Here is a 12,525-nt window from a genome sequence, read left to right as displayed (position 1 = left end):
CTCAAGCGAGTCTCCTGCCTCAGCCTCCCAAGTAGCTGGGACCACAGGCGCCCGCCACAACGCCTGGCCATTTTTTGGTTGTAGCCATCATTGTTGTTTGGCGGGCCCGGGCTGGGGATTCGAACCCGCCACCTTAGGTGTATGTGGCCAGCGCCTTAGCCGCTTGAGCCACAGGCGCTGAGCCCCAGTTTTCTTTTTATTCCTTTCCTTTTTTGTTTCTTTGTTCTAAGATAGAGTCTCACTCTTATGCCTAGACTAAAGTGCAGTGGTGTCATCGTAGCTCACGATAGCCTCAAACTCCTGCCTTCAAGCCATCCTCCTGCCTTAGCCTCCCAGAGTGCTTGCTACATTACAGATGTGAGCCACTGCTCTAGGCCCTATATTCATTTTCTAATACAACCCAAACCACCCACTCCCTGCTTCTCCCTGCCACCTCTTTGCCTCTGCCACTGGGGTTCCCTCCACTTGGAGTGGCCTTTCCCTGTGCCTCCATGAGTCCAAAACCTCCCCAACCAACACATCATCCTCTGGAGGCAGAGGATCACAGTTGTTCAGAAAGATCATGGGTCCCCAAGTTCAGGAGACCCAGGTTCAAATCCCCACTGCAACTCCCAGGTCTTATGCAAGTGACTCTGCATCTTTGAGCCTCAGTTTTCTCTTCTGTGAAATAGGTACATTAGGGCTACAGTCACAGCATGTTTGGGATCTGATCATAGAAGCCCTGGTGTTCTACATGTATTAACCCACATAATTCTCACAAGAGCCTATAAACTGGGTACCATTATTATCACTGTTTTATAGCTGGGGAAATAGAGGCACATAGAATTCAAATGACTTGCCCAGCAGCACAGTGCTGGTACATGATAAACTAATCATACTGACTTTAATTATTCTCTGTTCCCAGTGCCTGGAGCAGGGCTGGCACATAGTAGACCCTCAGTAAACTTAATGAAATGCTTGTATGTGTCTGTGTAGGTAATTATAGATGAACAGATGGATGGCTAAATGGTTAGGGTAGGTAGATGGATTTATGGATGATGATGGATGGGCAAAGGGATGCATGGGTTGATGGCTGAATGATTGGATGGACAGATAGAAGAGTAGGTGGCTAGATGGATCATCTGCCACCATGGGCAGATGGTGGATGCATGGATGATGAATGGATGGGTGGACAGATGAATGGATGAAAAGGTGAATGTTGGATGGATGGATGATGGGTGGATGAGTTATAGATGGATAGGTACATGGATAGGTGGGTGGACAGAACACCATAAAGCTAATTAGTTCTAATTACTTCTAGATCCCTCACATCCATCAATTAGGGGACTGCTCTGGTCCCCCATCCCATCATGGTTCCCTTTGGTCCTTTTCAGAGGAAAACAGATACCCAGAAGCTGGGCTATCTGTGGGTAAGGCCTTCCTAAACATGCAACATTTGATATGAATCCCAAAGCAGGTAATTAAGGCAGCTGTGTGAAGATCTGGGCGAAGAGCGGGGCAGAGTGGAACAGCCAGTGCAAAGGCCTTGTGGCAGAACCAAGTATATTGGAGGTCCTCAGCTTTTCCATTTCATCTCCTTCTCTCTTTCTATTCTTGGTCCCCAGAATTACCAGAAGTTCTGGGCAGGCCTCCAGGGTCTCAACATCTATTTCTACAATAGCAATCGGGACTGCCAGGTAAGGATGGGAATGGAGGCTCAAGATCTTCATCCTTTCTTTGACTCCAGGGACCAAGCAGAGATTGTGGATGGTGTAGCCAGGGCAGAGGCCACATCATCTAGGGGGCCTGAGTAGCCATGGGCCTGGTGCTTAGACCCCCCCTATCTCTGCATCCCAGCATGTGGAGAAATTAAATCTGGGGGCATTTGTGAAGCTCAGGGATGAGGCTCCCAGTGGAAGCTCATGTGATCCTGGAACCCACTTCAGCCTGGTCCTCTGGAACCAGGAGATCAAGTTCAAGGTAGGTCCCTTTGTGGGGCTTGTGGGGAATGCTCCCTCACCATTGTGTTCACCATTAACACAGACTAATGTGGAGTCACACAGACACTTCTACAGTGCTGGTGACGTTGGGCACTCACTTAATCTTTCTGGGCCTCAGATTTCTGTGAGAGCTCATCAGCAGAGGGCACAGTCCATGCAAAGGCTCTGAGGCATGACCATACATGGCATGTTGGAGGCACAGAAAAGAGGCCCTGTAGCTGGAGCAGAGTGAAGAGGGAAAAGAGGAAGGAGGAGAGGTTAGTGAGGAGATGGGGCAGGTCATACAGGGCATGATGAGCCATGGGTGAGGACTTGGGCTTTGAGCAATAGGACAGTTAGAGCATTAGAGTTATGTGATCTATGTTTTTCAAATACAATATAGTCACACTAATGTGATTATATCACATTAAAAATAATACCCCACATTATTGCAGACTTATATTCAGACACTGTGCTAAATTAACCTGAGCTAACTCACTGGACCTTCAAAACAGGGCCTACAGGGCCGGAAGCAGTGGTTCACGCCTGTAATCCTAGCACTCTGGGAGGCCAAGGCGGGTGGATTGCCTGAGCTCACAGGTTGGAGACCAGCCTGAGCCAGAGTGAGACCTGTCTCTAAAAATAGCCGGGCATTGTGGTGGGCACCTATAGTCCCAGCTACTCCAGAGGCTGAGGCAAGGGGATTCCTTGAGCCCAAGAGTTTGAGGTTGCTGTGAGCTGTGACACCACTGCACTCTACTGAGGGTGACAAAGTGAGACTCTGTCTAAAAACAAACAAACAAACAAACAAAATACTAGGGCCTATAATTCCCCAGCCCCATTTTGCATGAGTAGAATGACCATCATTGACATGGATTCTTTCTTTCCTTCCTTCCATAGGTAGAGAGTCGGGAGTCTCGAGAGTTGTGGAAAGGCTTCATCTTGATGGTGGTGGAGGTAAGAGTAGTTGCCCTCTCTTCCCTCTTCATTTCCCAGCAAACCTCCTCAGAAATCCTTTTTCTTGGCTGAGTGGGATGGCTCAGGCCTGTAATCCTTGCACTCTGGGAGCCCTAGTCTGGTGGATTGAACTCAGGAGTTTGAGAGCAACCTGAGCAAGAGCTTGACCCTGTCTCTACCAAAAATAGAAAAAACTAGCCGGGCATAGTGGCAAATGCTTGTCATCCTAGCTATGCAGGAGGCAAGAGGATCACTTGAGCCCAAGAGTTTGAGGTTGCAGGGAGCTGTGACAACGCGCACTCTACCAAGGGTAAAGGAGTGACTCTTCCTCAAAAGAAAAAACCCTTTCTTTTCTTTCTTCATTCTCTTAAGCATAGTACACTTCAAACTGGTGACAGAGGGCCAATTGTACCCCATAAATATCTGTTGTTTTGCAAATAGAGTGCTAGATTTTTTTTTTTTTTTGAGACAGAGCCTCAAGCTGTCCCCCTGGGTAGAGTGCTGTGGCATCACAGCTCACACCAACCTCTAACTCCTGGGCTCAAGCGAGTCTCCTGCCTCAGCCTCCCAGTTGGCTGGGACCACAAGCTCCCGCCACAATGTCCAGCTATTTTTTGTTTGCAGCCATCATTTTTGTTTTGGTGGGCCTGGGCTGGATTCCAACCCGCCACCTTAGGTGTATGTGGCTGGTGCCTTAGCCACTTGAGCCACAGGCACCAAGCCAAGTGCTAGATTTTTTTAAACTAGTTGCTATCATTTAAAAACCAGGCATTTAATGGGTGGCGCCTGTAGCTCAGTGGGTAGGGTACCGGGCCACATACACCGAGGCTGGGGGGTTCAAACCGACCTGGGCCAACTAAAACAATGACAACTCCAACAATAACAACAACATTTTTTTAATGTCTTTTTTTTTTTGGCCAGGGCTGGGTTTGAACCCACCAACTCTGGCATATGGAGCCAGAGCCTTACCCTTTTGAGCCACAGGTGCCACCCCAACAACAACAACAACAAAAATAGCCAGGTGTTGTGGTGGGCACCTGTGGTCCCAGCTACTTGGGAGGCTAAGGCAAGGGAATGGCCCAAGAGTTTGAGGTTGCTGTGAGCTGTGACACCACAGCACTCTACCCAGGGCAACAGCTTAAGACTGTCTCAAAAAAATAAAAATAATAAAAAATAATAAAAACCAGGCATTTTAGTCTATATTCCCGATTTCCCTTTCACTCCTTTGTTTCCTGCCTGGCCCCTGCAGGCCATTGAGTGTGAGACCTGCCAGTCCCCTTCAGACTGCAGAGTTTAAGACCGTAGATTCTAGCATCTGCTCTGTCCCTCCCGCCATCATCCAACTCCTCTTTTTCAAGTCTCTGCATTTTCTCAAAGCCCTCTTTGCCTTCCCTTCGTGGCTCCTCTCTCTGGCCAACCTGGTTTGCTGCTCCCCGACAGCCGGTGCGGTCTCTGTCACTTGTTCGCCCCTCAGCTCCGTGTCCCGTCTAATCTGACCCTCCTCCCCGGACACTTGTACATGATGGCTGAAGCCTTGGCCAAAGAAGAGGTGCGCCGCGCGCTCGAGATACCCACGTGAGTGCCCCGCCTGGCCTGAAGAGCTGCTGGATGGAGACAGGAGGTGTGGCTGAGGGTGGGCTGTGAGCCGGGTCTCCTTGGGTTGTCTTGGGGTGAGTACTAGCCTGAGTTAGGCCTTTAAGATACAGGCTCGGAGACCGGGTAGAGTCTCTGAGGGAAGGTCTAAACGGCCAGGAGGTGCGGGGTTATGAGCGGAAGGGTCTCTGGGAGTGTAGTTATATATGGAGAGCCGGGGATGGGGTGGGGTGGTGGTATTTGGAGGCGGGGTTATGGGTTGGACTGGCACTGCAGAGGCGGGGTCTCAGACGGGGGCGGGGCATGTTTTTCTGGTTGGTTCTTGATGCGTAGGAAGAGGGGCAGGGCTTGCAGGGAAAGGTGTAGGTAGCTGTTTGGAAGGCAAGACAGGTTCAACAGTGGAGGGTCCAGTTGCCTAAAAGACATAGTCCAGCTTCCCGACCTGGACCTGGGATAACGACATCAGGCTGGGACTCCGGGGGCGGGGCCTGGGCCTGGAGAGAAGGGCAGGTTCTCCCGGGCCTGGACCTAGTGGGATAGAGCTAGGCCTCCGGGAACCAGACTAGGTGCCTAGAAGTGGGGCTGTATCTCCTGGGGCGGGGCCTAAGTCTACGGGAACAGTACCGGGTGCCTAGAAGGAGGGGCTAGGACTGCACTCCGGGGGCCGGGGCCTGGGAGCAGCGGGGGGGTCCCCCGGGACTGGACCTAGGGTTTAGTGACGGGTGAGGGTCCGGGTTACGTGCAGAAGAGCGAGGCTTGGTCCTCAGGGTGGGTCCTGCCCCAGGTGCTTCCTAAAGGTGAGCCGGCTGGAGGCACAACTGCTCCTGGAGCGCTACCCCGAGTGCGGAAACCTGCTGCTTCGGCCCAGTGGGGACAGCACTGACGGAGTGTCGGTCACTACACGGCAGTTGCTCAATGGGTGCGCACACTAGGCTTGGCAACCCGGGTGGGAGGAGGTGCGGTGCCGGGACGTGGTTAGAGGCAGGGGCGGAGCTATCACCAAAAGTGGGTTGGGGAGATGCCTGGAGGCGGGGTCAGAGCTGAACCCAGGCGTTCTGGGGGCGGGGCCAAAGCTCCTGAGCGGTGTGATCCTAGAGATGGCCCTGCCCCAGGGATGGATCAATTTCTGGGAGCGAAGGTAGAGCCTAGGCAAGGTTGCAGACTCCTATGGGGAAAGGGTAAGGTACTGAGGCTGAGGCCTGGACACTATAGGCGGAGTGAGACCCTTGAGTTAGGGCCGTCTTCTCTGGATCGTCAGGTACGCTGGAATCGGGTCTGGGCTTCTGGAACAGGGACGAAGTCAACAGGGGTGGGAATGAGCCCTTTGGGCTGAGGCAGGCCCTGAATGTGGAGTCAAGGCAAGGCCCCCTTGCATCAGGCTCCAGAGGCGGAGCCATTCTGGGGGCGGAGTCAGAGCTCGACTTTAACTTCTCCTTGCGCAAAGTCCAGAGGTAGAGGCGAGGCCAGGAAGGAGGTGGCGTGAGGGGCAGGTATTCCCTGAGAGCAAAACCAGGACAAGGGCTGTTGCTGGGGGCGGTGCGGGAGCCCGAGTGGAGCCACTCCTTTGCCCAATTCCCGTGCAGGACTCACGTGGTCCGGCACTACAAGGTGAAGCGAGAGGGCCCCAAGTACGTGATCGATGTGGAGGAGCCGGTGAGTGTTGAGCCTGGGAACCTGGACTGTCAGGGTCCGCGTCCCTGTCCCAGCAGCCCTGACGGTGCTCCCCATCCGCTCTCAGTTCTCCTGCACCTCACTGGACGCGGTGGTCAACTATTTTGTGACATACACCAAGAAGGCGCTCGTGCCCTTCTTACTGGATGAAGACTATGAGAAGGTGCTAAGTATGTGCTGCTTCGAGGATCTCGGGGCCCAGTCCACGAACCTCCTCCTCCCTCCCGGTCAGGGACACCCATGGGCCAGCTCCTGGCCGCCACACCACCTCCAGGCCACCCTCTCTGTTCCAGGCTACGTGGAAGCGGATAAAGAGAACGGCGAGAGTGTGTGGGTGGCGCCGCCTGCCCTGTGCCCAGGTGACGCCCCCTCCTTGTGGCAGGGGCAGACAGGGAGTGAAGGAGGACCCACATTCAGCCACACTCCCTCAGCCACCGTCTTGGAGGCACCGTGTACGCCCAGTCTTGTATGCAGAGTTGCAAGACACAAAAATTACCCAGACCTAGTTTTTGAGGGGACCCCCAGTTTGGGGTGTGAGATGGCAGAACTGGACACAAACTCATCCCTGTGAGGCTGAACCTGCATTGAGGAAGAAACCTGGGTGGCAGGTGTCTAGAATTGGGGAGAGGGGAGTACAGACCAGGAGAAGGCTTCCTGGAAGAGGGGGTGTTTGCACAGGTCCCCAGGGGTTTTAACGCTCAGTGAACTGTGTCCTCTTGCATACACCTGTGTAAACACTATAACTCCACACGTATTTAAATATACATGCCTGCAACTCTAGTCATGATACACACACTATGTAGCGTAAATATGCCTATTTCAAGCCACAATCACAGTACACAAATGCAGATACCACCACTCACAAGCACAAAATCAGAATTACTTTCTATTTTTTTTTTTTTTTTGAGACAGTCTCACTATGTTGCCCTCGGTAGAGTGCTGTGGCATCACACAGCTCACAGCAACCTCCAACTCTTGGGCTTTAAGCCATTCTCTTGCCTCAGCCTCCCACGTAGTTGGAACTACAGGCACCCACCACAACACCCGCTTATTTTTTGTTGCAGTTGTCGTTGTTGTTAGCTGGCCTGGGCTGGGTTCAAACCCGCCAATTTTGGTGTATGTGGCAGGTGCTGTAACCACTGTGCTATGGGCACCAAGCCCAAAATCGGACTTTCATAGCTGCATAAACTTAACACACTGATCTAGACAAGGACTCAAGTATGGACCTGTCATGCGCATATATACGAAATTAGTATTCTGTATACAAACCTTGGGCCCATATTTAACTTATGCAAATTCAAAACAGTATACATGTTTGTGCTGTAGAGAGACATAAATACAGACTCATAAATGGGCACATGCACATATCCAGGTATGCATACAGACTTACCCTGAGGTGTCCCTGTGCCACATGGGCCCAGACAGTGAACACCTTTCCCCATCAGGTCCTGCATTCCCTACAAGTGGCCCCAAACTGCCACTTCCTGCATCCATGCCTATGTCCAGCCAGGACAAGCTGCCTCCATTACCTCCCCTGCCCACACTACTAAACCAGGAGGAGAACTATGTGACCCCCATTGGAGATGCCCCAACTGCTGACTATGAGAACCAGGAAGGTGAGTTGGGGACAGGGCTGCTGAGAGCTAGGGGTACAGGGATCAAGCTAAGGGCTGGATGTGACATGCGACCTTTGTCCTCACAGTGTCTTCCCCTAGTTGGCTGGTTATCCCAAAGCCCAAGAAGTTGGCAAAAGTTCAAGCAAAGCTTCCAAAACCACCTACTGCACCAAAGCCAGGTAAGGGTCCCTCCTCCCCAATCCCTCTCCTATCTGATGGTGAGGTGGCCTTCACTCATCGGCTTTCTTTAGTTTTTTGTTTTTTTGGCCAGGGCTGGGTTTTGAACCCACCACCTCCAGCATATGGGGCCAGCGCCCTACTGCTTGAGCCACAGGCACCGCCCTTTTTTGTTGTTGTTATTGTTTTTGAGACAGAGTCTCAGTTTGTCATCCTTGGTAAAATACTGTGGCATCACAGCTCACAGCAACCTCAAATTCTTGGGCTCAAGCAATCCTCTTGCCTCAGCCTCCTGAGTAGCTGGGACTACCAACACCCACCACAACGCCTGGCTATTTTATTTATTTTTTTTTTAAGCCTGGCTAGTTTTAGAGACAGGGTCTCATTCTTGCTCAGGCTGGTCACAAACTCCTAAGCTCAAGCGATCCACCAGGGTTGGCCTCTCAAAGTGCTAGGATTACAAGTGTGAGCCACTGAGCCTGGCCCTTATCTGCTTTCCTTTTCAGAATTTAAAGTCCTGAACCGTGGCCCCACAAGGAAGCCAGCAGCCAGCTCAGCTCAGCCTTTCTTCTCCACAGCAGGTATGAGGTACATGGGATCAATGCAGGACAGGTTTCCCAAGTGTGCTACCCATGCAGTCACACAGGGCTCCACATTTGGAAGCACCCTTCCATTTAATGCCCTGCCATCACTGTGTTGAAATTCCTCATGCTTTTTTTTCTTTTTTTTTTTTCTCTAAAATTCCTAATGCTTTTGAGCACATTTTAATTTTGCACAAGGGCGCCCTCCAAGTCTGTAGCTAGGCTCGGCGCCTATAGCTCAACCGGCTGAGGCGCCAGCCACGTACACCTAAGGTGGTGGGTTCGAATCCCCAGCCCGGACCCGCCAAACAACAATGACGGCTGCAGCCAAAAAATGGCCGGGCGTTGTGGCGGGCGCCTGTGGTCCCAGCTACTTGGGAGGCGGAGGCAGGAGACTCACTTGAGCCCAGGAGTTGGAGGTTGCTGTGAGCTGTAATGCCGCGGCACTCTACCCAGGGGGACAGCTTGAGGCTCTGTCTCAAAAAAAAAAAGTCTGTAGCTAGTCCTGGGTGGATGTTGGAGGGCAGGGGATGGACTGGGATTCCTGGCCCAGCTAAGCCTCAGGTGCTGACCCCCCAGGGCTGGCAGATGTGACGGCTGAGCTACAGAAAAAGCTCCAGAGGCGGCTGGCACTGGAGAAGTGACTTGGACCAGTGGGCCAGTTTCGGGGCACCACACAGCAGGCAGCTGCTTTCTCTCAGGATTAAAACCCAAGTGACCCCAGCATGCACATGTTTGTTTGGCTTTGGCTTGGGAGGTATGAGTGAGGGGTCCGTTGGATCCAGTGATTCTCAGCTCAGCAAAATCTACCTACTGTGGGCTGGCCGTGGTGGCTCACGTCCATGATCCCAGCACTCTGGGAGGCTGAGGCAGGCTTACCAGTTTGAGACCAGCCTGAGCTAGAGTGAGACTTTGTCTCTAAAAATAGCCAGGAATTGTGACAGACACCTATAGTCTCAGCTACTCAGGAGGCTGAGGCAAGAGAATCACTTAAGCCAAAGAGTTTGAGTTGGCTGTGAACTGTGACACTACGGCACTATACCAAAAGTGACAAAGTGAGACTCTGTCTCAAAAAAAAAAAAAGAAAAAATCAGGTGGCACCTGTAGGTCGTGGGTAGGGTGCCAGCCACTTACATGGAGGCTAGCAGGTTTGAACCTGGCCCGGGCCAGCTAAAACAACAATGACAACTGCAACAACAAAAAACATAGCCAGGTGTTGTAGTAGGTGCCTGTAGTTCCAGCTACTTGGGAGGCTGAGGCAAGAGAATCGCTTAAACCCAAGAGTTTGGGTTGCTGTGATCTGTGACGCCATGGCACTCTACCCAGGGCGACAGCTTGAGAATCTGTCTCAAGGTGACGCCATGGCACTCTACCCAGAGTGACAGCTTGAGACTCTGTCTCAAAAAACAAACAAACAAAAATCTACCACTTTACCCTGTGAGAGAAGCCCATTTAACAGTGGGCAAAACTGAGGTCCCAGTGCAGCACAGCAGGACTACCCATCCCCAAAGAACCAGAACCACAGCTTGGCCAGTGTCTGACCTTTATTGGGAGGTGAGGTGGGGAGGAGGGCCTGCCTCATGCCCACTCCCTTTTGGTGACCCCCTATCACGAGTTAAGGCTCCAAGCAGCAAGTAAGAGGAGTATGCCCAGCTGAAGCAGCCAAGGCCTGGTGGCAGTCACCCAAAACACTTCAGCTGGGTGGGTGCTCAGTGGTCTAGGTGAGGCTGGTGTTGGAGCTGCTGGTGGCACTGCCCCGCTTCTGTAGGCAACGCACAGAGCTGGGGACTTGCAGGCCCGTGGTCACCTGGAAGCTGCCACACCATACCTGAGGAAGAGTTGGGGCAGAAGGGAGGGTCAGCCTTGAACCCTAGCATCCAGAGCCACCCCTTTCAATCTCTGGGCTATGGATGGGGGCTTACCGTGAAGGCAGGCAACAATGGTTGTGTGAACTTGGCCTTGAAGGTGTGCAGCACTTGTTTGGTGCGGGCATTGTAGAAGGACAGGAGGCCTGGGGTTGGCAGGTAGAGAAATGTGGGTACCAGTGAGAAGGAGGATGGGGATGAAGGGAGGGAACTAGGCAGAGACAGCTGGAGATGGCACCTGGGGTTTGGGGGTCACACCTTGGTGGAAGTCACAGTGCACTCCCAGGCAGTCGGGCACAGGGGCATCCAGCACCTTGACCTTGTTGGCGTGCTTGGCGGTGAAGCTGACCTGCAGCCAGTTGTTGACATGCAGGCACCAGGATGAGGCCGTCTTGCCCAGCTGCTCGAAGCGGCCCAGGCTGCGGTAGGCCACCCCCACACCGAACGCCTTGCTGTCCGGCTCATAGCGTACCTCCCAGTAATGTTCCCCACCATCAATTAGTGTGTCCCCTGTAGAGCAGGGTAGGCAATGGGAACTGGGTTGAACCAGATCTCTGATGCCCTTCAACAAAGGTACAGTTTCCCCCCCTATACTCCCTATATCCCAACTATTTTCCCCAGAAATTCCTTAGACTCCAACTATTCCCTCCAGATACTCCTAAGGCCTTAAGTATTCCCTAGGCTCTAACAACTCCCTGTAGAGCCTCACTAAGACTGGAACTCTGCAAGCCTCAGTTATTCTTTTTGTTTTTGTAGAGACAGTCTCACTTTATTGCTCTTGGTAGAGTGCCGTGGCATCACACAGCTCACAGCAACCTCCAACTGCTGAGCTCAAGAGATTCTCTTGCCTCTGTCTCCCAAGTAGCTGGGACTACAGGCGCCTGCCACAATACCTGGCTATTTTTTGGTTGCTACCGTCATTGTTGTTTGGCGGGCCTAGGCTGGATTAGAGCCCACCAGCTCAGGTATATGTGGCTGGCACCTTAGCTGCTTGAGCCACAGGTGCCGAGCCAATGCCCGGCTATTTTTTTGTAGCAGTTGTCATTGTTGTTTAGCTAGTTGGGCTGGGTTTGAACCCGCCAACCTCAGTGTATGTGGACAGCGCTGTAACCACTGTGCTATGGGCTCTGAGCCTCTTTCTGTATTCTCTATAAGCCCAAGATACTCTTTTCAGACACTTCTAGGCCTTACAAACTTTTCCTCTTGGCTTGTTACTTGTAGCTCAGTGGTTAGGGCACTGGCCACATACACTGAGGCTAGTGGGTTCAAACCCTGCCCAGGCCTGCTAAACAATGACAACTGCAACAAAAAAATAGCCGGGGGGCGGGGCCTGTGGCTCAAAGGGGTAGGGCGCCAGCCCCATATGCTGGAGGTGGTGGGTTCAAACCCAGCCCTGGCCAAAAACTGCAAAAAAAAAAAAAAAGCATCCGGGCACTGTGGCAGGCACCTGTAGTCCCAGCTACTTGGGAGGCTGAGGCAAGACAATCACTTAAGCCCAAGACTTGGAGGTTGCTATGAGCTGTGACACCACGGCATTTCACCGAGGGTAGCATAGTGAAAAAAAAAAGAAATTTCCTCTAGTTCCTGCCCATGTCAAGATCCCCCTTAGTTCTTCCCCAAAATGAGATAATCCTCAAACCCTTGCTCCTGGCAGACTCATAGTGTTCCCATCAGTCTCAAGTCTTCCTCAAGTCTAGATAGTCCTTTTAATTCTCAGTTTGGCAGAGTCCAGATATTCCACAGGCCTCAGTAACTCCTTTCTGTTGCTCCCTGAATCCAGATTCTATCCAGACCCCAATTCCTGGTGAAGGGCAGATTCTCCCATGTCTCAGCTACTCTTGAGGCCTGCAGTTCCCCTAAGTATTCTATAAGCTCATTACTCTCTAGGCCTAAGCTTCTCCTAGAGCCCAGATAGTCCTTAATCCTTAATTACTCTCTCCAGATGCCCTCTTGAGTTGTGATACTCTTTGGTTTTAGTACCCCTGAGAGTCCAGATGCTCTCCAGACCTCAGCTAATCCCTGAGATCCTCCCCAGGCCCCAGATCCATATTGGTTCCCCCTCAGCTATTCCCCCTAAGACAGCTTCTTTTTTTTTTTTTTTTTTTTT

At 52.1% G+C, this 12,525-nt stretch overlaps 2 protein-coding genes across 4 annotated transcripts in view; one reads left to right on the top strand and one right to left on the bottom strand.

Annotated features, from left to right (window-relative positions):
• The window catches only part of STAP2 (signal transducing adaptor family member 2), an 11,106-nt gene extending 1,827 nt beyond the window's left edge, over positions 1 to 9,279 (top strand). Inside the window, exons 2-13 of one of the 2 annotated variants that reach the window (XM_003788877.2) lie at positions 1,605 to 1,676; positions 1,837 to 1,959; positions 2,859 to 2,915; positions 4,390 to 4,490; positions 5,293 to 5,427; positions 6,092 to 6,161; positions 6,247 to 6,349; positions 6,473 to 6,538; positions 7,625 to 7,795; positions 7,882 to 7,974; positions 8,479 to 8,553; positions 9,133 to 9,279. In XM_003788877.2, the coding sequence (XP_003788925.1) occupies positions 1,605 to 1,676; positions 1,837 to 1,959; positions 2,859 to 2,915; positions 4,390 to 4,490; positions 5,293 to 5,427; positions 6,092 to 6,161; positions 6,247 to 6,349; positions 6,473 to 6,538; positions 7,625 to 7,795; positions 7,882 to 7,974; positions 8,479 to 8,553; positions 9,133 to 9,197 (1,131 nt within the window). In that variant the 3' untranslated portion in view covers positions 9,198 to 9,279. Of the gene's footprint in view, positions 1 to 1,604; positions 1,677 to 1,836; positions 1,960 to 2,858; positions 2,916 to 4,389; positions 4,491 to 5,292; positions 5,428 to 6,091; positions 6,162 to 6,246; positions 6,350 to 6,472; positions 6,539 to 7,624; positions 7,796 to 7,881; positions 7,975 to 8,478; positions 8,594 to 9,132 lie in introns of both variants that reach the window. The other variant, XM_023512604.1, reaches the window with a different exon arrangement.
• Positions 9,280 to 10,077: 798 nt separating this feature from the next.
• FSD1 (fibronectin type III and SPRY domain containing 1) overlaps positions 10,078 to 12,525 on the bottom strand; it is a 14,346-nt gene continuing 11,898 nt past the window's right edge. The window contains exons 11-13 of one of the 2 annotated variants that reach the window (XM_003788755.1): positions 10,677 to 10,928; positions 10,476 to 10,564; positions 10,078 to 10,381 (exon numbers count right to left, since the gene is read on the bottom strand). In XM_003788755.1, coding sequence (XP_003788803.1) covers positions 10,271 to 10,381; positions 10,476 to 10,564; positions 10,677 to 10,928 — 452 coding nt within the window. In that variant the 3' untranslated portion in view covers positions 10,078 to 10,270. The remainder of the gene's footprint in view (positions 10,382 to 10,475; positions 10,565 to 10,676; positions 10,929 to 12,525) is intronic. The other variant, XM_023512603.1, reaches the window with a different exon arrangement.

Source organism: Otolemur garnettii, unplaced genomic scaffold (assembly GCF_000181295.1).
Source record: "Otolemur garnettii isolate 467f Iridium unplaced genomic scaffold, OtoGar3 scaffold00029, whole genome shotgun sequence".
NCBI lineage: Eukaryota > Metazoa > Chordata > Mammalia > Primates > Galagidae > Otolemur > Otolemur garnettii.
This window is presented reverse-complemented; position numbering and strand designations above follow the sequence as displayed.